Source organism: Panulirus ornatus, chromosome 6 (assembly GCF_036320965.1).
Source record: "Panulirus ornatus isolate Po-2019 chromosome 6, ASM3632096v1, whole genome shotgun sequence".
Classification (NCBI taxonomy): Eukaryota; Metazoa; Arthropoda; class Malacostraca; order Decapoda; family Palinuridae; genus Panulirus; species Panulirus ornatus.
Window position 1 is genome coordinate 34,351,469 of NC_092229.1, and position 24,253 is coordinate 34,375,721.

A 24,253-nucleotide genomic window follows, 5' to 3' on the forward strand; every position below is an offset into this window, starting at 1 on the left:
TTGCGGCAGGGGTGTGTGATGTCTCCATGGTTGTTTAATTTGTTTATGGATGGGGTTGTTAGGGAGGTAAATGCAAGAGTTTTGGAAAGAGGGGCAAGTATGAAGTCTGTTGGGGATGAGAGAGCTTGGGAAGTGAGTCAGTTGTTGTTCGCTGATGATACAGCGCTGGTGGCTGAATCATGTGAGAAACTGCAGAAGCTGGTGACTGAGTTTCGTAGAGTGTGTGGAAGAAGAAAGTTAAGAGTAAATGTGAATAAGAGGAAGGTTATTAGGTACAGTAGGGTTGAGGGTTAAGTCAATTGGGAGGTGAGTTTGAATGGAGAAAAACTGGAGGAAGTGAAGTGTTTTAGATATCTGGGAGTGGATCTGGCAGCGGATGGAACCATGGAAGCGGAAGTGGATCATAGGGTGGGGGAGGGGGCGAAAATTCTGGGGGCCTTGAAGAATGTGTGGAAGTCGAGAACATTATCTCGGAAAGCAAAAATGGGTATGTTTGAAGGAATAGTGGTTCCAACAATGTTGTATGGTTCGAGGCGTGGGCTATGGATAGAGTTGTGCGCAGGAGGATGATTGTGCTGGAAATGAGATGTTTGAGGACAATGTGTGGTGTGAGGTGGTTTGATCGAGTGAGTAACGTAAGGGTAAGAGAGATGTGTGGAAATAAAAAGAGCGTGGTTGAGAGAGCAGAAGAGGGTGTTTTGAAGTGGTTTGTGCACATGGAGAGGATGAGTGAGGAAAGATTGACCAAGAGGATATATGTGTCGGAGGTGGAGGGAGCAAGGAGAAGAGGGAGACCAAATTGGAGGTGGAAGGATGGAGTGAAAAAGATTTTGTGTGATCGGGGCCTGAATATGCAGGAGGGTGAAAGGAGGGCAAGGAATAGAGTGAATTGGAGCGATGTGGTATACCGGGGTTAACGTGCTGTCAGTGGATTGAATCAAGGCATGTGAAGCGTCTGGGGTAAACCATTGAAAGCTGTGTAGGTATGTATATTTGCGTGTGTGGACGTATGTATATACATGTGTATGCGGGGGGGGGTTGGGCCATTTCTTTCGTCTGTTTCCTTGCGCTACTTCGCAAACGCGGGAGACAGCGACAAAGTATAAAAAAAAAATATATATATATATATATACATATATATATATATATATATATATATATATATATATATATATATATATATATTTGGAAAGGATCACAATTTTGCGCGTGATGAAGATATTCCTATGAGTTCACGGGGAAAATGAAACACGAAAAGTTCACAAGTGCACTTTCGTGTAATAATCACATCATCAGGGGAGACACAAGAGAGAAATATAACAGTCTGTTGATATACATCGAAGAGATGAAGCTAGGACGCCATTTGGTAAACATATATGCGCTGAAAAAGGACTGGCGATTGGGAATGCCTGGTTTAAGAAGAGAGATATACATAAGTATGTTTACCAAATGCCGTCCTAGCTTCTCTCTTCGATGTATATCAACTGACTGTTATATTTCTCTCTTGTGTCTCCCCTGATGATGTGATTATTACACGAAAGTGCACTTGGGAACTTTTCGTGTTTCATTTTCCCCGTGGACTCATAGGAATATATATATATATATATATATATATATATATATATATATATATATATATATATATATATATATATATATCTCCTACTTACATAAGTATACTTATGTATATCTCGCTTTTTAAACCAGGTATTCCCAATCAACAGTCCTTTTTCAGCACATAAATCTACAAGCTCTTCACCACTTCCATTTACAACACTGAACACCCCATGCATACCAATTATTCCCTCAACTGCCACATTACTCACCTTTGCATTCAAATCACCCATCACTATAACCCGGTCTCGTGCATCAAAACCGCTAACACACTCATTTAGCTGCTCCCAAAACACTTGCCTCTCATGATCTTTCTTCTCATGCCCAGGTGCATATGCACCAATAATCACCCACCTCTCTCCATCAACTTTCAATTTTACCCATATTAATCGAGAATTTACTTTCTTACATTTTATGACATACTCCCACAACTCCTGTTTCAGGAGTATTGCTACTCCTTCCCTTGCTCTTGTCCTCTCACTAACCCCTGACTTCACTCCCCAGACATTTCCAAACCACTCTTCCCCTTTACCCTTGAGCTTCGTTTCACTCAGAGCCAAAACATCCAGGTTCCTTTCCTCAAACATACTACCTATCTCTCCTTTTTTCACATCTTGGTTACATCCACACACATTTAGGCACCCCACTCTGAGCCTTCGAGGAGGATGAGCACTCCCCGCGTGACTCCTTCTTCTGTTTCCCATTTTAGAAAGTTAATACAAGGAGGGGAGGATTTCCGGCCCCCCGCTCCCGTCCCCTCTAGTCGCTTTCTACGACACGCGAGGAATACGTGGGAAGTATTCTTTCACCCCTATCCCCAGGGATAATATACACATATATATACACACACACACACACACACACACACACACACACACACACACACACATACATATATATACATATGAAAAATGTAAGAAACAATTTAGAAAACAAACTTTTAGCTTGAAATGAATGAAAAAAATGAACGTCACATAATGGTTCAACCTCTGGCTATGGAAAAGGAAATGTACAATTTATTCACACAAACGTCAATAGCAGTTCTCATCAATTTCACCACTGAGTCAATAAGCTTCAATGTCTAAGCTACATTGGCCAGAGAGCGTTATTGGATTACGTGTTAATGGACAGGCGTGCGAAAGAGAGACTTTTGGATGTCAATGTGCTGAGAGGTGCAACTGGAGGGATGTCTGATCATTATCTTGTGGAGGCTAAGGTGAAGATTAGTATGGGTTTTCAGAAAAGAAGAGTGAATGTTGGGGTGAAGAAGGTGGTGAGAGTAAGTGAGCTTGGGAAGGAGACCAGTGTGAAGAAGTATCAGGAGAGACTGTGTACAGAATGGAAAAAGGTGAGAACAATGGAAGTAAGGGGAGTGGGGGAGGAATGGGATGTATTTAGGGAATCAGTGATGGATTGCGCAAAAGATGCTTGTGGCATGAGAAGAGTGGGAGGTGGGCTGTTTAGAAAGGGTAGTGAGTGGTGGGATCAAGAAGTAAGAGTATTAGTGAAAGAGAAGAGAGAGGCATTTGGACGATTTTTGCAGGGAAAAAATGCAATTGAGTGGGAGAAGTATAAAAGAAAGAGACAGGAGGTCAAGAGAAAGGTGCAAGAGGTGAAAAAAAGGGCAAATGAGAGTTGGGGTGAGAGACTATCAGTAAATTTTAGGGAGAATAAAAAGATGTTCTGGAAGGAGGTAAATAGGGTGCGTAAGACAAGGGAGCAAATGGGAACTTCAGTGAAGGGCGTAAATGGGGAGGTGATAACAAGTAGTGGTGATGTGAGAAGGAGATGGAATGAGTATTTTGAAGGTTTGTTGAATGTGTCTGATGACAGAGTGGCAGATATAGGGTGTTTGGGTCGAGGTGGTGTGCAAAGTGAGAGGGTTAGGGAAAATGATTTGGTAAACAGAGAAGAGGTAGTAAAAGCTTTGCGGAAGATGAAAGCCGGCAAGGCAGCAGGTTTGGATGGTATTGCAGTGGAATTTATTAAAAAAGGGGGTGACTGTATTGTTGACTGGTTGGTAAGGTTATTTAATGTATGTATGACTCATGGTGAGGTGCCTGAGGATTGGCGGAATGCTTGCATAGTGCCATTGTACAAAGGCAAAGGGGATAAGAGTGAGTGCTCAAATTACAGAGGTATAAGTTTGTTGAGTATTCCTGGTAAATTATATGGGAGGGTATTGATTGAGAGGGTGAAGGCATGTACAGAGCATCAGATTGGGGAAGAGCAGTGTGGTTTCAGAAGTGGTAGAGGATGTGTGGATCAGGTGTTTGCTTTGAAGAATGTATGTGAGAAATACTTAGAAAAGCAAATGGATTTGTATGTAGCATTTATGGATCTGGAGAAGGCATATGATAGAGTTGATAGAGATGCTCTGTGGAAGGTATTAAGAATATATGGTGTGGGAGGCAAGTTGTTAGAAGCAGTGAAAAGTTTTTATCGAGGATGTAAGGCATGTGTACGTGTAGGAAGAGAGGAAAGTGATTGGTTCTCAGTGAATGTAGGTTTGCGGCAGGGGTGTGTGATGTCTCCATGGTTGTTTAATTTGTTTATGGATGGGGTTGTTAGGGAGGTAAATGCAAGAGTTTTGGAAAGAGGGGCAAGTATGAAGTCTGTTGGGGATGAGAGAGCTTGGGAAGTGAGTCAGTTGTTGTTCGCTGATGATACAGCGCAGGTGGCGGATTCATGTGAGAAACTGCAGAAGCTGGTGACGGAGTTTGGTAAAGTGTGTGGAAGAAGAAAGTTAAGAGTAAATGTGAATAAGAGCAAGGTTATTAGGTACAGTAGGGTTGAGGGTCAAGTCAATTGGGAGGTGAGTTTGAATGGTGAAAAACTGGAGGAAGTGAAGTGTTTTAGATATCTGGGAGTGGATCTGTCAGCGGATGGAACCATGGAAGCGGAAGTGGATCATAGGGTGGGGGAGGGGGCGAAAATTTTGGGTGCCTTGAAAAATGTGTGGAAGTCGAGAACATTATCCCGGAAAGCAAAAATGGGTATGTTTGAAGGAATAGTAGTTCCAACAATGTTGTATGGTTGCGAGGCGTGGGCTATGGATAGAGTTGTGCGCAGGAGGATGGATGTGCTGGAAATGAGATGTTTGAGGACAATGTGTGGTGTGAGGTGGTTTGATCGAGTAAGTAACGTAAGGGTAAGAGAGATGTGTGGAAATAAAAAGAGCGTGGTTGGGAGAGCAGAAGAGGGTGTTTTGAAATGGTTTGGGCACATGGAGAGAATGAGTGAGGAAAGATTGACCAAGAGGATATATGTGTCGGAGGTGGAGGGAACGAGGAGAAGAGGGAGACCAAATTGGAGGTGGAAAGATGGAGTGAAAAGGATTTTGTGTGATCGGGGCCTGAACATGCAGGAGGGTGAAAGGAGGGCAAGGAATAGAGAGAATTGGAGCGATGTGGTATACAGGGGTTGACGTGCTGTCAGTGGATTGAATCAAGGCATGTGAAGCGTCTGGGGTGAACCATGGAAAGCTGTGTAGGTGTGTATATTTGCGTGTGTGGACGTGTGTATGTACATGTGTATGGGGGGGTTGGGCCATTTCTTTCGTCTGTTTCCTTGCGCTACCTCGCAAACGCGGGAGACAGCGACAAAGTATAAAAAAAAAATATATATATATATATATATATATATATATATATATATATATATATATATATATATAGATATATATATATATATATATATATATATATATATATATATATATATATATATATATATATATATATATTTTATTATTTTATTATACTTTGTCGCTGTCTCCCGCGTTTGCGAGGTAGCGCAAGGAAACAGACGAAAGAAATGGCCCAACCCCCCCCCCATACACATGTATATACATACGTCCACACACGCAAATATACATACCTACACAGCTTTCCATGGTTTACCCCAGACGCTTCACATGCCCTGCTTCAATCCACTGACAGCACGTCAACCCCGGTATACCACATCGCTCCAATTCACTCTATTCCTTGCCCTCCTTTCACCCTCCTGCATGCTCAGGCCCCGATCACACAAAATCTTTTTCACTCCATCTTTCCACCTCCAATTTGGTCTCCCTCTTCTCCTTGTTCCCTCCACCTCCGACACATATATCCTCTTGGTCAATCTTTCCTCACTCATCCTCTCCATGTGCCCAAACCACTTCAAAACACCCTCTTCTGCTCTCTCAACCACGCTCTTTTTATTTCCACACATCTCTCTTACCCTTACGTTACTCACTCGATCAAACCACCTCACACCACACATTGTCCTCAAACATCTCATTTCCAGCACATCCATCCTCCTGCGCACAACTCTATCCATAGCCCACGCCTCGCAACCATACAACATTGTTGGAACCACTATTCCTTCAAACATACCCATTTTTGCTTTCCGAGATAATGTTCTCGACTTCCACACATTCTTCAAGGCCCCCAGGATTTTGGCCCCCTCCCCCACCCTATGATCCACTTCCGCTTCCATGGTTCCATCCGCTGCCAGATCCACTCCCAGATATCTAAAACACTTCACTTCCTCCAGTTTTTCTCCATTCAAACTCACCTCCCAATTGACTTGACCCTCAACCCTACTGTACCTAATAACCTTGCTCTTATTCACATTTACTCTTAACTTTCTTCTTCCACACACTTTTCCAAACTCAGTCACCAGCTTCTGCAGTTTCTCACATGAATCAGCCACCAGCGCTGTATCATCAGCGAACAACAACTGACTCACTTCCCAAGCTCTCTCATCCCCAACAGACTTCATACTTGCCCCTCTTTCCAAAACTCTTGCATTTACCTCCCTAACAACCCCATCCATAAACAAATTAAACAACCATGGAGACATCACACACCCCTGCCGCAAACCTACATTCACTGAGAACCAATCACTTTCCTCTCTTCCTACACGTACACATGCCTTACATCCTCGATAAAAACTTTTCACTGCTTCTAACAACTTTCCTCCCACACCATATATTCTTAATACCTTCCACAGAGCATCTCTATCAACTCTATCATATGCCTTCTCCAGATCCATAAATGCTACATACAAATCCATTTGCTTTTCTAAGTATTTCTCACATACATTCTTCAAAGCAAACACCTGATCCACACATCCTCTACCACTTCTGAAACCACACTGCTCTTCCCCAATCTGATGCTCTGTACATGCCTTCATGTATATATATATATATATATATATATATATATATATATATATATATATATATATATATATATATATATATATATATATATATATATATATATATATTTATATAAATCTATGTATACGTTGAGATATATAAGTATGTATATGCGTATGTGAACGTGTATGTACATACATATGCATGTGGGTGGGATGCGCCATTGTTTCGTCTGTTTCCTTGCGTTACCTCGCTAACGCGCGAGACAGCGACAAAGTATAATGAATAAATATTAATGAATTTTATTTTCACATCCAGGTCCCACAAAAATTTCCATGGTTTACACTAGACGCTTCGCATGCCCTGGTTCAATCCATTGATAGCACGTCGATTCCGGTATACCACATCGTTCCAATTTACTCTATTCCTTGCACGCCTTTCACCTTCCTGCATGTTCAGGCCACAATCACACAAAATCAGTTTTACTCCTTCTTTCCATCTCCAATTTGTTCTCCCACTTCTCCTAGTTGCCTCCACCTCTGACACATATATTCTCTTTGTCAATCTTAACTCACTCATTCTCTCCATTTTAACGAACCATTTCAAAACACCCTACTGCACCTAGTAACCTTCCTCTTATTTACATTTACTCTTAGCTTTCTTCTTTCACACACTTTACCAAACTTAGTCACCACCCTTTGTAGTTTCTCACCCAAATTAGCCACCAGCGTTGTATCATCAGCGAACAACAACTGACTCACTTCCCAAGCTCTCTCATCCACAACAGACTGCATACTTGCCCCTCTTTCCAAAACTCCTGCATTCACCTCCCTAACAACCCCATCCATAAACAAATCAAACAACCATGGAGACATTACGCATCCCTGCCGCAAACCAACATTCACTGAGAACCAATCACTTTCCTCTCTTCCTACACGTATGCATGCCTTACATCCTTGATAAAAACTTTTCACTGCTTCTAACAACTTACCTCGTACACCATACATTCTCAATACCTTCCACAGAGCATCTCTCTCAACTCTATCATATACCTTCTCTAGATCCATAAATGCTACACCAAATCCATTTGTCTTTCTAAGTATTTCTCATGTACATTTTTCAAAGTACACCTGATCCACACATCCTCTACCACTTCTGAAACCACCTGCTCTTCCCCGGTCTGATGCTCTATAACTGCCTTCACCCTCTCAGTCAATACCCTCACATATACTATCCCAGGAATACTCAACAAACTTATACCTCTGTAATTCGAGCACTCACACTTATCCCCTTTGTCTTTGTCCTATGGAACTATGCAAGCATTCTTCCAGTCCTCAGGCACCTCGACATAAGTCATACCTATATCAAATAACCTTGCCAACCAGTCAACAATACAGTAACCCCTTTTTTTTAATAGATTCCACTGCAATACCATCCAAACCCACTGCCTTGCCGGCCTTCATCTTCCGCAAAGCTTTTACCACCTCTCCTCTGTTTACCAAATCAATTTCCTTAACCCTCTCACTTTGCACACAGCCTCGACCAAAACACCCTATGTCTGCCACTCTATCTTTAAACACATTCAACAAACCTTCAAATTACTCGCTCCTTCTCCCTTTCACATCACCACTACTTGTTCTCACCTCCCCATTACCCCTCTTCACTAATGTTTCCATTTGTTCCCTTGTCTTACGTACTTTATTTACTTCCTTCCAAAACATCTTTTTATTCTCCCTAAAATTCAATGATACTCTCTCATCCTAGCTTTCATTTGTCCTCTTGTTCGCCTCTTGCACCTTTCTTTTGACATCCTGCCTCTTTCTTTTACACATCTCCCAGTCATTTGCATTACTTTCTTGTAAAAATCGTCCAAATGCCACCCTCTTCTCTTTTACTAATAATTTTACCTCTTCAACCCACCACTGACTACCCTTTCTAATCTACCCACCTCCCACGCTTCTCATGCCAGAAGCATCTTTTGCACAATCGATCACTGCTTCCCTAAATATATCCCATTATTTCCCCACTCCTCTTACGTCTTTTGTTCTCACCTTTCTCCAATCTGTACCCAGTCTCTCCTGACACTTCCTCACACAAGACTATCCCAAGCTCACTTATTCTCACCACTCTCTTCACCCCAACATTCTCTCTTCTTTTCTGAAAACCTCTACAAACCTTCACCTTCGCCTCCACAAGATAATGATTAGACAGCCCTGCAGTTGGACCTCTCAGCATATCAACATCAAAAAGTCTCTCTTTCGCGCGTCTATCAATTAACGCGTAATCTAATAACACTCTTTAGCCATCTCTCCTACTTATTTACGTATACTTATGTATATCTCTCTTCTGAAACCGGGTATTCCCAATCACCAGTCATTTTTCAGCACATAAATCTACAAACTTTCCACCATTTCCATTTGCAGCACTGAACACCCCATGTACACCAATCATTCCCTCAACTGCCACATTACTTACCTTTGCATTCAAATTACCCATCACTATAACCCGGTCTCGTGCATCAAAACTACTAACACACTCACTCAGCTGCTCCCAAAACACTTGCCTCTCATGATCATTCTTCTCATGCCCAGGTGCATATGCACCAATAATCCCCCATCTCACTCCATCCACTTTCAGTTTTACGCATATTAATCTAGAGTTTACTTTCTAACACTGTATCACATACTCCCTCCAGTCCTGTTTCAGAAGTAGTGCTACTCCTTCCGTTGCTCTTGTCCTCTCACTAACATCTGACTTTACTCCCAAGACATTCCTAAACCACTCTTCCCCTTTACCCTTGAGATTCGTTTCATTCAGAGCCAAAACATCCAGGTTCCTTTCCTCAAACATACTACCTATCTCTCCATTTTTCTCATCTTAATTACATCCACACACATTTAGATTGGCCTTTATTGGTATGCCATTTTGTCTCGAATAATGGTTCCCATAAGTTTTCCAATAGCAGATGTGAGGCTAATCGGACGATAATATCTGGTTAGTGACTTACTTTTTCTCAATATCGGGGTAACATCGGCCAATATCCATACCTCTAACTTTTGCTGTAGCAAGTGACGTTTTGAAAAATCAATCAAGGGCTTAGTTATATCTCAGTTCTCGTCCCTTGCAATGTCCTTGAATAAAACGTATCAGGGTCTGCCGTATGTTTACTTTTATTTTGTTTATTACTGGTAGTATGTCTCCTAACTTTTATGTCAATTTGTTACAGAACGTTCTAATGTCTTTGTAAAGAAACTGGATTTAGAGCATGATATGTGTCTTCGATCGTAGATGCAAATATAAAAAAGTCATTTAAGAATTTTGCTTTGACTTTGCTATTTCAAACCAAGTGACCATTTCGCGATATCAGTTAACAACTTGACTGGGTAATGACTTGCTTCTAACATATCATTTTTTCTTTTGCGATATTCGGCCATATACGCTTCATATTGTCGTTTACTTGTCTGTATGAGTTTCTTAGTTTTTCCAGGTAAATTTGCGTCGTTTATTTTCTATCATATTAGTTATCGGTCTCTTTCAGTTTCTTACGAGCTACTATCTTAGACAATAGGCACTTTTTCTATCTCAACGTGTTTCCACCTTGGCTTTATTTCAGAAGACCGTCTATTGCGCACTAATACATCTGCTTCCTTCACTGTTTTCCTGGCTACGTTTCTGTTGCTTTCATTGAGATATCATCCCAGACCTGGCTGTTAAGAACAATGCGGTCATGAAAATTTGCGACTATCATATTGGCCGGCATTACACGCAGTGTTGAAAGTGACCTTCAAGGCAATTTTTCCGAGATCATTTGCACCAAACTTTCGTCCAACTTCACCTTTATCAACGAGATTCTTATTTGTCGTTAGAAATAAATCTACATATTTTCATCGAGGGTATATCTCTCGATCAACTGGATTAGGTCACTATCAAGTCGATGTAGGCAGACTCCACGCCCTGAGCTACTGGAAAGGGATTCCTCCCACTCATATACCGGTATGCTAAAATCTACCGGAATATTGGTATCTTGTTCATTACACATTTCTACTAACTGATGATAAAATCTTTCTTTTACTTCTGGTGTCAGTGAGGGGAGCCTATCAACTATCCTACTATCATACAGCATGTTTTCTCGCTCAGGTGAGATGCTACCGGACCATACGGGCTTTCCTATTGGTGAAGAATACGGTGGTGCCACGTACTTTTTGATGGAGGTTCATTACGACAACCCCAGCTTAAAACCAGGTAAGTTATATTACCTCTATCTAACGCAGGGAAAATGATCGCAATCCAAACCTCATACCATTACCTAAAGAGAAGTGAGATCATTATAACCTAAGGCTACGGTCAGGTAAAGTCAGAGAGGGTCACCCTTACTTCATGACAGTTATAATCATGGTAACCTTGGACTGAATGTTACCGCTCTAGTCATCTAACCTCAGCATATTAGAGAAGTATAGAGATCGAGGTGCATCATTAGTGCAGGAGTGCGTGTAGCGATACCTTATACGTAAAGATATACATAGCAATTCTTAGTATCACTTATCCAACTTAACACTACAACAAGTTTGTGACTACAGGAAAGATGGTCGATAGTTCCTCTCTTTCCTTAGGTATTGTTGACTCTTCTGGTCTTCGGATATTCTACACGGAGAACTTGCGTCAGCACGATGCTGGGATCCTAATAATGGGACATATCATCACGCCCACACACATCATCCCGCCCAGTCACAACTGGCTCACCGTTGGCCATTGCCATGAGTCCTGCACACAGCAGGTACTTTTCTCCTCTCTCTGGAATCAACGTCACCCTTTGGATAGTGAAGTAGTATAGAAAGTTTATAAGTTTTTAGTTAGACTTATCGAAAGACACCTTTCTAGAGCATTCATACAGTCTCTTGAAAATCATAGTCCTCGCACTATATATATACGGGTCCTATATCTGGTATTATTTACTAAATGGAAACTAAACACTTCTTACAATACAATATGTTATTTCTTTTATCTTGAACTCCATTTCTATTCAATAACGCAAACCAAAGACATTAATGATTTACTTCACTTTAGTAGCTTCGAATTACATTGACTGGGCACATGGAAAAAAAAATCGCAGTATTACAAGTCTCTTACTTACTCTTTTAGCAACGAGAGTATCATCTACACTTCCACAAAACGCTTATACGACACACAGTGAACAGCCTTTCCCCAGATTTCCATATCTGACAAACTCCGAGCCCTTCAATGGCTCACTGCATCTCTAGACCATCTGTGTCCACCTCTTAAACCATACAAAGAAAAGATTTTCTACCATATTTACCTTTGCTATAGATCTTATATAGCCATAATGTCTGACATGACGTTTATACGCGTAAACCCACTTCAAACCATATACTTTACACGTCATTCTTAACTCTGTCATTTATCCTGATTTTTAATTTATCTATGCATTCTGCTTTCCTTTTTAAGACATCAGTCTCTAGGAAAAACTAAAGGTTCACATCCAGATATAAGAAATGTAAAAGATTCTCCATCTTTGTACAAATGGTATATATTTCCCATGTCCTCTTCCTACCTACCTCTCCTCCAAGTTCCATTGCAAGGTACTGAGGGACACGCGTAATTATGTATCATTACTGATTTAAAGTATAATATGGTTGCAGAATCTTCCCAGCGGGGGAATCCATGTGTTCCAGGGTGTACTCCACTCACACCTGCTGGGCTCTTCTCTCTCACTGAGACACATCCGTGACGGCCAAGAACTGCCCAGGCTTATTAAAGGTAAGGCCAGGAGGACAATATCAAAAGTAACTACCTTCTCTAGCCTCCCTTAAACCTGGTTTGAATTTTTGGGAGATCATGTCAGGAAAGTCAATATCCACAGTAGCCAACTTTTCCGTTACCCTTATCATCGATAACTTAAATCTTCACTAAACCCTCACCTTCACTATACTACCATCATTACCAAACCCTCATCTTTACAACACTATCATCATCACTGCAACATTATGTTCCCTATAAACTCTTTTTCATGACAGCTATATATTCAATATATATCTTCACAGCAATCTTATCTTCACTGCATCCTTTTCACAAAAGAAAAATCCAGGTATTTCACCGGGATTATACATATATATATATATATATATATATATATATATATATATATATATATATATATATATATATATATATATATATATATATAATGTTGGAAAGGATCACAATTTTGCGCGTGATCAAGATATTCCTATGAGGCCACGGGGAAAATGAAACACCAAAAGTTCCCAAGTGCACTTTCGTGTAATAATCACATCATCAGGGGAGACACAAGAGAGAAATATAACAGTCAGTTGATATACATCGAAGAGACGAAGCTAGGACGCCATTTGGTAAACATGTGATTGTCCAAAACATAAAACGAGCGTTCATAAACTTATCATTTTACAGTTCTTATCAACAATAAAGTTATCTAATTTGTATAGACCATCACTAATATTAAGATTATAATTCTTTGTGTATTTTATAATAGAATGATATTTCTCTTGGTAATAGAGTTAGAGTTAATAACTGAGATGGCGTTACTCCAGTCAATACAATGATCATAGTTTTTAACATGATTAAACAAGGCATTTGATTCTTTTCCCGTTCTTATACTATATTCATGTTGCTTAAGTCTAACAGAAAGATCCTTACCAGTCTGATCAACATAAAATTTATCACAGTTTCCACAAGGCACTTTATAGATGCAACCAAGAGAATTTTCTGGTGAATTCCTGATTAAGATATTCTTTATAGTATTATTGTTGCTAAAGGCAACATTTACATTAAAGGGTTTAAGCAACATGGGAAGCAAAGTGAAATTAGTATTAAAAGGGAGAACTAAAAGTTTCTTGGTGTCAATGGGAGGTTTGGGTTCAACCCTATAAAATGATTTCTTTGCTAACTTAAGGGATTTATCAATAAAAGATCTAGGGTACTTTAACTTAGATTCAATAGAATATATCTTCTCGAACTCATCATCAATAAACTCTGGACTGGAAATACGTAATGCCCTTAGGAACATAGATTGAAATGATGATAATCTAACTCTTTCATGTTGAGATGAGTAATAATGGATATATGAGCATACATTGTTGGGTTTTCTGTTTATGCTAAACTTAAACTTGTTTTCTTGTCTATGGATCATGCAATCTAAAAATGGTAACATACCATTATTTTCATTTTCTACAGTAAATTTGATGGAAGGTACTAAATTGTTAAGTAAGGGGAGAAATACTTGTAAATGTTCATTTGCTGGCCAAACACAAAGAACATCATCTACATACCTAAACCAAATTGCATTAGAAGGTAAGATATCCTTTAGTAATTTTGTTTCAAAAAATTCCATATAAAGATTACTTAGTACAGGTGAAAGAGGGTTACCTATTGCCATATCAAGTTTTTGAGCATAATAACCTCCATTAAATTGAAATACACAGTCTTTTATACACAATTTTATCAGCTCAATAAACCAGTGGAGGCTAATTGCCCTAAAAGATTCATAAGAGCTCTTAACACCTTAGAAAAAGGAAATACATATTACTAAAGCAGATGAGCCTAACACTGTTGTGATTTTAGACAAAAATAACTATTTATCTAAAATGAATGATCTTCTAAATGATATTCTAAACTTAGTAAAAATCCTGTAGAAGCAGTTAATTCTCACTTCAATAAAAAAATGAAGTAGTTGTTGAAAGGTAACATTTCTCTCATCAAAAGTTTGTCATCTTTGTCCCCTTCATTGCCATACATGTATGGACTTATCAAAACACATAAACAAAATTTTCCAGCAAGATCTATAGTGAGTTTAGTAGGCTCCATCACATATAAATTGTCAAAATGGTTAGTTTCTTTATTAAGCCCTTTAGTGGGAAAGGTATCAAATTCTAATATGATGAACAATGTAGATGTAGTCATCAAGCTAAACAATATCGATGTTAATTTTGATTTCAAACTAGTTAGCTTTGATGTTTCCTCACTTTTCACTAAAGTTCCAGTTGATGACCTTTTAGAATATTTATTTGATGTCTTGGATGATATTCATTTACCTGTTTTAAAGTCTAATTTAATTGAACTGATAAAATTGTGTATATAAGACTGTGTATTTCAATTTAATGGAGATTATTATGCTCAAAATTTGGTATGGTAATGGGTAACCCTGTTTCACCTGTACTAAGTAATCTTTATATGGAATTTTTTGAAACAAAATTACTAAAGGATATCTTACCTTCTAATGCAATTTGGTTTAGGTATGTAGATGATGTTCTTTGTGTTTGGCCAACAAATGAAAATTTACCAATATTTCTCCCCTTACTTAACAATTTAGTACCTTCCATCAAATTTACTGTAGAAAATGAAAATAATGGTATGTTACCATTTTTAGATTGCATGATCCATAGACATGGAAACAAGTTTAAGTTTAGCATATAGAGAAAACCCACCAATGTATGCACATATATCCATTATTACTCATCTCAACATGAAAGAGTTAAATTATCATCATTTCAATCTATGTTCCTTATGGCATTACAAATTTGCAGTCGAGAGTTTATTGATGATGAGTTCGAGAAGATATATTCTATTGGATCTAAGGTAAAGTACCCTAGATCTTTTATTAATAAATCCCTTAAGTTAGCAAAGAAATCGTTTTATAGAGTTGAGCCCAAACCTCCCATTGACACCAAGAATCTTTTAGGTTTCCCTTTTGATAATAATTTCACTTTGCTTCCCATGTTGCTTAAACCCTTTAATGTAAATGTTGCCTTTAGCAACAATAATACTATAAAGAATATCTTAATCAGGAATTCACCAGAAAATTCTCTTGGATGCATCTATAAAGTACCTTGTGGAAACTGTGATAAATTTTATGTTGGTCAGACTGGAAAGGATCTTTCTGTTAGACTTAAGCAACATAAATATAGCATAAGAACGGGTAAAGAATCAAATGCCTTGTTTAATTACGTTAAAAACTATGATCATTGTATTGACTGGAGTAACGCTATCTCAGTTATTAACTCTAACTCTATTACCAAGAGAAATATCATTATCTTCTATTATTGAATACAAAAAGAATTATAATCTTAATATTAGTGATGGTCTATAAAATTAGATAACTTTATTGTTGATAAAATTTGTAAAATGATAAGTTTATGAACGCTCGTTGTATGTTTTGGACAATCACATGTTTACCAAATGGCGTTCTAGCTTCGTCTCTTCGATGTATATCAACTGACTGTTATATTTCTCTCTTGTGTCTCCCCTGATGATGTGATTATCACACGAATGTGCATTTGGGAACATATCGTGTTTCATTTTCCCCATGGACTCATAGGAATATATATATATATATATATATATATATATATATATATATATATATATATATATATATATATATATATATATATATATACATATCCCCTATCCCTGTGGATAGGGGAGAAAGAATAATTCCCACGCATTCCTCACGTGTGGTAGAAGGCGACTAAAGGGGATGGGAGCGACGGGCCAGAAACCCTCCCCTCCTTGTATTTTAACTTTCAAAAAGGGAAAGCAGACGAAGGAGTCATGCGGGGAGTGCTCATCCTCCTCGAAGGCTCAGATTGGGGTGTCTAAATGTGTGTGGATGTAACCAAGATGAGAAAAAAGGAGAGATAGGTAGTATGCTTGAGGAAAGGAACCTAGATGTTCTGGCTTGAGTGAAACGAAGCTAAAGGGTAAAGGGGAAGAGTGGTTTCGGAATGTCTTGGGAGTAAAGTCAGGGGTTAGTGAGAGGACAAGAGTAAGGGAAGGGGTAGCACTACTCCTGAAACGGGAGTTGTGTGAGTATGTGATAGCGTGTAAGAAAGTAAATTCTAGATTGATATGGGTAAAATTGAAAGTTGATGGAGAGAGGTGGGTGATTATTGGTGGATATGCACCTGGGCATGAGAAGAAAGATCATGAGATGCAAGTGTTTTGGGAGCAGCTGAATGAGTGTGTTAGTGGTTTTGATGCACAAGACCGGTTTATAGTGATGGGTGATTTGAATGCAAAGGTGAGTAATGTGGCAGTTGAGGGAATAATTGGTATACATTAGGTGTTCAGTGTTGTAAATGGAAATGGTGAAGAGCTTGTAGATTTATGTGCTGAAAAAGGACTAGTGATTGGGAATACCTGGTTTAAAAAGCGAGATATATATAAGTGTACGTATGTAAGTGCGAGAGATGGCCAGAGAGCGTTATTAGATTACGTTTTAATTGATACGTGCGCGAAAGAGAGACTTTTGGATGTTAATGTGCTGAGAGGTGCAACTGGAGGAATGTCTCATCATTGTCTTGTGGAGGCGAAGGTGAAGATTTGTAGGGGTTTTCAGAAAAGAAGAGAGAATGTTGGGGTGAAGAGACTGGTGAGAGTAAGTGAGCTTGGGAAGGAGACTGGTCTGAGGAAGTACCAGGAGAGACTGAGTACAGAATGGAAAAAGGTGAGAACAAAGGACGTAAGGGGAGTGGGTGAGGAATGGTATGCATTTAGGGAAGCAGTGATGGCTTGCGCAAAAGATGCTTGTGGCATGAGGAGCGTGGGAGGTGGGTTGATTGGAAAGGGTAGTGAGTGGTGGGATGAAGAAGTAAGATTATTAGTGAACGAGAAGGGAGAGGCATTTGGACGAGTTTTGCAGGGAAAAAATGCAAATGAGTGGGAGAGGTATAAAAGAAAGAGGCAGAAGGTCAAGAGAAAGGTGCAAGAGGTGAAAAAGAGGGCAAATGAGAGTTGGGGTGAGAGAGTATCATTAAATTTTAGAGAGAATAAAAAGATGTTTTGGAAGGAGAAAAATAAAGTGCGTAAGACAAGGGAGCAAATGGGAACTTCAGTGAAGGGGGCTAATGGGGAGGCGATAACAAGTAGTGGTGATGTGAGAAGATGGAGTGGGTATTTTGAAGGTTTGTTGAATGTGTTTGATGATAGAGTGGCAGATGTAGGGTGTTTTGGTCGAGGTGGTGTGCAAAGTGAGAGGGGTAGGGAAAATGATATGGTAAACAGAGAAGAAAAAGTAAAAGCTTTGCGGAAGATGAAAGCCGGCAAGGTAGCGGGTTTGGATGGTAATGCAGTGGAATTTATCAAAAAAGGGGGTGACTGTATTGTTGCCTGGTTGGTAAGGTTATTTAATGTACGTATGATTCATGGTGAGGTGCGTGAGGATTGGCGGAATGCTTGCGTAGTGCCATTGTAGAAAGGCAAAAGGGATAAGAGTGAGTGCTCAAATTACAGAGGTATAACTTTGTTGAGTATTCCTGGTAAATTATATGGATGGGTATTGACTGAGAGGGTGAAGGCATGTGAAGGCATGTACAGAGCATCATACTGGAGAAGAGCAGTGTGGTTTCAGAAGTGGTAGAGGATATGTGGATCTGGTGTTTGCTTTGAAGAATGTATTTGAGAAGTACTTAGAAAAGCAAATGGATTTGTATGTATCATTTATGGATCTGGAGAAGGCATATGATAGAGATGATGGAGATGCTCTGTGGAAGGTATTAAGAATATATGGTGTGGGAGGCACGTTGTTAGAAGCAGCGAAAAGTTTTTATGGAGGTTGTAAGACATGTGTACGTGTAGGAAGAGAGGAAAGTGATTGATTCTCAGTGAATGTAGATTTGCGGCAGGGTTTTGTGATGTCTCAATGGTTGTTTAATTTGTTTATGGATGTTTTTGTTAGGGAAGTGAATGCAAGAGTTTTGGAAAGAGGGGCAAGTATGAAGTCTGTTGTGGATGAGAGAGCTTGGGAAGTGAGTCAGTTGTTGTTCGCTGATGATACAGCGCTGGTGGCTGATTCATGTGACAAACGGCAGAAGCTGGTGGCTGAGTTTGGTAAAGTATGTGAAAGAAAAAAGTTAAGCGTAAATGTGAATAAGAGCAAGGTTATCAGGTACAGTAGGGTTGAGGGTTAAGTCAATTAGGAGGTAAGTTTGAATTTAGAAAAACTGGGGGAAGTAAAGTGTTTTAGATATCTGGGAGTGGATCTGGCAGCGGATGGAACCATGGAAGTGGAAGTGAATCATAGTGTGGGGGAGGGGGCGAAAATTCTGGGAGCCTTGAAGAATGTGTTGAAGTCGAGAACATTATCTCGGAAAGCAAAAATGGGTATATTTGAAGGAATAGTGGTTTCAACAATGTTGTATGGTTGCGAGGCGTGGGCTATGGATAGAGTTGTGCGCAGGAGGGAGGATGTACTGAAAGTGAGTTGTTTGAGGACAATATGTGGTGTGAGGTGGTTTGATCGAGTAAGGAATGTAATGGTGAGAGAGATGTGTGGAAATAAGAAGATTGTGGTTGAGAGAGCAGAAGAAGGTGTTTTGAAATGGTTCAGTAACATGGAGAGAATGAGTTAGGAAAGATTGTCCAAGAGGATATATGTGTCAGAGGTAGAGGGAACGAGAAGGGGGACACCAAATTGAAGGTGGAAAGATGGAGTGAAAAAGATTTTGATTGTCTGGGGCCTGAACATGCAGGAGGGTGAAAAAGCGTGCAAGGAATAGAGTGAATTGAAACGATATGGTACACCGGGGTCGGCGTGCTGTCAATGGATTGAACCAGGGCATGTGAACCGTCTGGGGTAAACCATGGAAAGTTGTGTGGGGCCTGGATGTGGAAAGGGAGCTGTGGTTTCGGTGCATTATTACATGACAGCTAGAGCCTGAGTGTGAACGAATGGGGCCTTTGTTGTCTTTTCCTAGCGCTACCTCGCAAACATGAGGGGGAAATGGGTTGTTGTTCCATGTGTGGCGAGGTGGCGATGAGAATAAATGAAGGCAGACAGTCTGAATTATATTCATGTGTATATATGTATATGTCTGTGAGTGTATATATATGTGTACATTGAGATGTATAGATATGTAAATTTCCGTGTGTGGACGTGTATATATATACAATGTATGTGGGTGGATTGGACCATTCTTTCGTCTGTTTAGTTGCGCTACCTCGCTAAAGCGGGAGACAGCGACAAAGCAAAATAGATGAATAATATATATATATATATATATATATATATATATATATATATATATATATATATATATATATATATATATATATATATATATATATATATATATATATATATATATATATATATATATATATGGGCATGAGAAGAAAGATCAAGAGAGGCAAGTGTTTTGGGAGCAGCTGAATGAGTGTGTTAGTGGTTTTGATGCACGAGACCAGGTTATTGTGATGGGTGATTTGAATGCAAAGATGAGTAATGTGGCAGTTGAGGGAATAATTGGTATACATGGGGTGTTCAGTGTTGTAAATGGAAATGGTGAAGAGCTTGTAGATTTATGTGCTGAAAAAGGACTGATGATTGGGAATACCTGTTTTAAAAAGCGAGATATACATAAGTATACTTATGTAAGTAGGAGATATGGCCAGAGAGCGTTATTGGATTACGTGTTACTTGACAGGCGAGCGAAAGAGAGACTTTTGGATGTTAATGTGCTGAGAGGTGCAACTGGAGGGATGTCTGATCATTATCTTGTGGAGGCTAAGGTGAAGATTTGTATGGGTTTTCAGAAAAGAAGAGTGAATGTTGGGGTGAAGAGGGTGGTGAGAGTAAGTGAACTTGAGAAGGAGACCTGTGTGAGGAAGTACCAGGAGAGACTGAGTACAGAATGGAAAAAGGTGAGAACAATGGAAGCAAGGGGAGTGGGGGAGGAATGGGATGTATTTAGGGAATCAATGATGGATTACGCAAAAGATGCTTGTGGCATGAGAAGAGTGGGAGGTGGGTTGATTAGAAAGGGTAGTGAGTGGTGGGATGAAGAAGTAAGAGTATTAGTGAAAGAGAAGAGAGAGGCATTTGGACGATTTTTGCAGGGAAAAAATGCAGTTGAGTGGGAGATGTATAAAAGAAAGAGACAGGAGGTCAAGAGAAAGGTGCAAGAGGTGAAAAAAAGGGCAAATGAGAGTTGGGGTGAGAGAGTATCATTAAATTTTAGGGAGAATAAAAAGATGTTCTGGAAGGAGGTAAATAAAGTGCGTAAGACAAGGGAGCAAATGGAAAACTGCAGTGAAGGGAGCAAATGGGGAGGTGATAACAAGTAGTGGTGATGTGAGAAGGAGATGGAGTGAGTATTTTGAAGGTTTGTTGAATGTGTTTGATGATAGAGTGGCAGATATAGGGTGTTTTGGTCGAGGTGGTGTGCAAAGTGATAGGGTTACGGAAAATGATTTGGTAAACAGAGAAGAGGTAGTAAAAGCTTTGCGGAAGATGAAAGCCGGCAAGGCAGCAGGTTTGGATGGTATTGCAGTGGAATTTATTAAAAAAGTGGGTGACTGTATTGTTGACTGGTTGGTAAGGTTATTTAATGTATGTATGACTCATGGTGATGTGCCTGAGGATTGGCGGAATGCGTGCATAGTGCCATTGTACAAAGGCAAAGGGGATAAGAGTGAGTGCTCAAATTACAGAGGTATAAGTTTGTTGAGTATTCCTGGTAAATTATATGGGAGGGTATTGATTGAGAGGGTGAAGGCATGTACAGAGCATCAGATTGGGGAAGAGCAGTGTGGTTTCAGAAGTGGTAGAGGATGTGTGGATCAGGTGTTTGCTTTGAAGAATGTATGTGAGAAATACTTAGAAAAGCAAATGGATTTGTATGTAGCATTTATGGATCTGGAGAAGGCATATGATAGAGTTGATAGAGATGCTCTGTGGAAGGTATTAAGAATATATGGTGTGGGAGGCAAGTTGTTAGAAGCAGTGAAAAGTTTTTATCGAGGATGTAAGGCATGTGTACGTGTAGGAAGAGAGGAAAGTGATTGGTTCTCAGTGAATGTAGGTTTGCGGCAGGGGTGTGTGATGTCTCCATGGTTGTTTAATTTGTTTATGGATGGGGTTGTTAGGGAGGTAAATGCAAGAGTTTTGGAAAGAGGGGCAAGTATGAAGTCTGTTGGGGATGAGAGAGCTTGGGAAGTGAGTCAGTTGTTGTTCGCTGATGATACAGCGCTGGTGGCTGATTCATGTGAGAAACTGCAGAAGCTGGTGACTGAGTTTTGTAAAGTGTGTGGAAGAAGAAAGTTAAGAGTAAATGTGAATAAGAGCAAGGTTATTAGGTACAGTAGGGTTGAGGGTCAAGTCAATTGGGAGGTGAGTTTGAATGGAGAAAAACTGGAGGAAGTGAAGTGTTTTAGATATCTGGGAGTGGATCTGGCAGCGGATGGAACCATGGAAGCGGAAGTGGATCATAGGGTGGGGGAGGGGGCGAAAATTCTGGGAGCCTTGAAGAATGTGTGGAAGTCGAGAACATTATCTCGGAAAGCAAAAATGGGTATGTTTGAAGGAATAGTGGTTCCAACAATGTTGTATGGTTGCGAGGCGTGGGCTATGGATAGAGTTGTGCGCAGGAGGATGGATGTGCTGGAAATGAGATGTTTGAGGACAATGTGTGGTGTGAGGTGGTTTGATCGAGTGAGTAACGTAAGGGTAAGAGAGATGTGTGGAAATAAAAAGAGCGTGGTTGAGAGAGCAGAAGAGGGTGTTTTGAAGTGGTTTGGGCACATGGAGAGGATGAGTGAGGAAAGATTGACCAAGAGGATATATGTGTCGGAGTTGGAGGGAGCAAGGAGAAGAGGGACACCAAATTGGAGGTGGAAAGATGGAGTGAAAAAGATTTTGTGTGATCGGGGCCTGAACATGCAGAGGGTGAAAGGAGGGCAAGGAATAGAGTGAATTGGAGCGATGTGGTATACCGGGGTTGACGTGCTGTCAGTGGATTGAATCAGGGCATGTGAAGCGTCTGGGGTAAACCATGGAAAGCTGTGTAGGTATGTATATTTGCGTGTGTGGACGTATGTATATACATGTGTATGGGGGGGGGGGGGGGGGGCTGGGCCATTTCTTTCGTCTGTTTCCTTGTTTTGTCGCTGTCTCGCTAGGAAACAGACGAAAAAATTGGCCCCACCCACCCACATACACATGTATATACATACACGTCCACACACGCAAATATACATATCTATACATCTCAACGTATACATATGCATACACACGCAGACATATACATATATACACATATACATAATTCATATTGTCTGCCTTTATTCATTCCCATCGCCACCCTGCTACACATGAAATTACAAACCCCTCCACCCTCATGTGCGCGAGGTAGCGCTAGGGAAAGACAACAAAGGCCACGTTCGTTCACACTCAGTCTCTAGCTGTCATGTAATGATGCACCGAAACCACAGCTCCCTTTCCACATCCAGGCCCCAGAGAACTTTTCATGGTTTACACTAAACGCTTCACATGCCCTAGTTCAATCCAATGACAGCACGTCGACCCCGGTATACCACATTGTTCCAATTCACTCTATTTCTTGCACGCATTTCACTCTCCTGCATGTTCAGGCCCCGATCACTCAAATTCTTTTTCACTTCATCTTTTCACCTTCAATTTGGTCTTCCACTTCTCTTAGTTCCCTTCTCCTCTGACACATATATCCTCTTGGTCAATCTTTCCTCACCCATTCTCTCCATGTGACCAAACCATTTCAAAACACCCTTTTCTGCTATCTCAACCACATTCTTTTTATTACCACACATCTTTCTTACCCTATTATTAATTATTCGATCAAACCGTCTCACATCCCATATTGTCCTTAAACACCTCATTTTCAGCACATCCACCCTCCTCCGCACAACTCTATCCATAGCCCACTCCTTGCTACTATATAACATTGTTGGAAACACTATTCCTTCAAACATACCCATTTTTGCTTTCGGAGATAATGTTCTTGACTTTCACACATTCTTCAACGCTCCAGTAACTTTCGCCCCCTCCCCCACCCTATGATTCACTTCCTCTTCCATGGTTCCTTCCGCTGACAAATCCACTCCCAGATATCTAAAACACTTCACTTCCTCCAGTTTTTTCCATTCAGACTTACTTCCCCATTGACTTGTCCCTCAACCCTACTGTACCTAAAAACCTTGCTCTTATTCACATTTACTCTCAACTTTCTTCTTTCACACACTTTACCAAACTCAGTCACCATCTTCTGCAGTTTCTCACATGAATCAGCCACCAGCGCTGTATCATCAGCGATCAACAACTGAGTCACTTCCCAAACTCTCTCATCCACAACAGACTGCATACTTGCCCCTCATTCCAAAACTCTTGCATTTACCTCCCTAACAACCCCATCCATAAACAAATTAAACAACCATGGAGACATCACACACCCCTGGCGCAAACCTACATTCAATGAGAATCAATCACTTTCCTCTCTTCCTACACGTACACATGCCTTACATCCTCGATAAAAACTTTTCACTGCTTCACACAACTTGCCTCCCGCACCATATATTCTTAATATCTTCCAGAGAGTTTGTCTATCAACTCTATCATATGCCTTATCCAGATCCATAAATGCTATATACAAATCCATTTGCTTATCCAAGTATTTCTCAATTTAAATTTTT

At 40.1% G+C, this 24,253-nt stretch overlaps 2 protein-coding genes across 2 annotated transcripts in view; both read left to right on the top strand.

Moving 5' to 3' along the window:
- LOC139748903 (DBH-like monooxygenase protein 1) overlaps positions 1-10,048 on the top strand; it is a 140,552-nt gene extending 130,504 nt beyond the window's left edge. Inside the window, exon 7 of the mRNA XM_071662267.1 lies at positions 9,987-10,048. Coding sequence (XP_071518368.1) covers positions 9,987-10,048 — 62 coding nt within the window. The remainder of the gene's footprint in view (positions 1-9,986) is intronic.
- Positions 10,049-10,901: 853 nt separating this feature from the next.
- Positions 10,902-24,253, top strand: part of LOC139749152 (MOXD1 homolog 1-like) — a 212,207-nt gene continuing 198,855 nt past the window's right edge. Inside the window, exons 1-3 of the mRNA XM_071662792.1 lie at positions 10,902-11,002; positions 11,371-11,534; positions 12,418-12,535. Coding sequence (XP_071518893.1) covers positions 10,903-11,002; positions 11,371-11,534; positions 12,418-12,535 — 382 coding nt within the window. The 5' untranslated portion in view covers position 10,902. The remainder of the gene's footprint in view (positions 11,003-11,370; positions 11,535-12,417; positions 12,536-24,253) is intronic.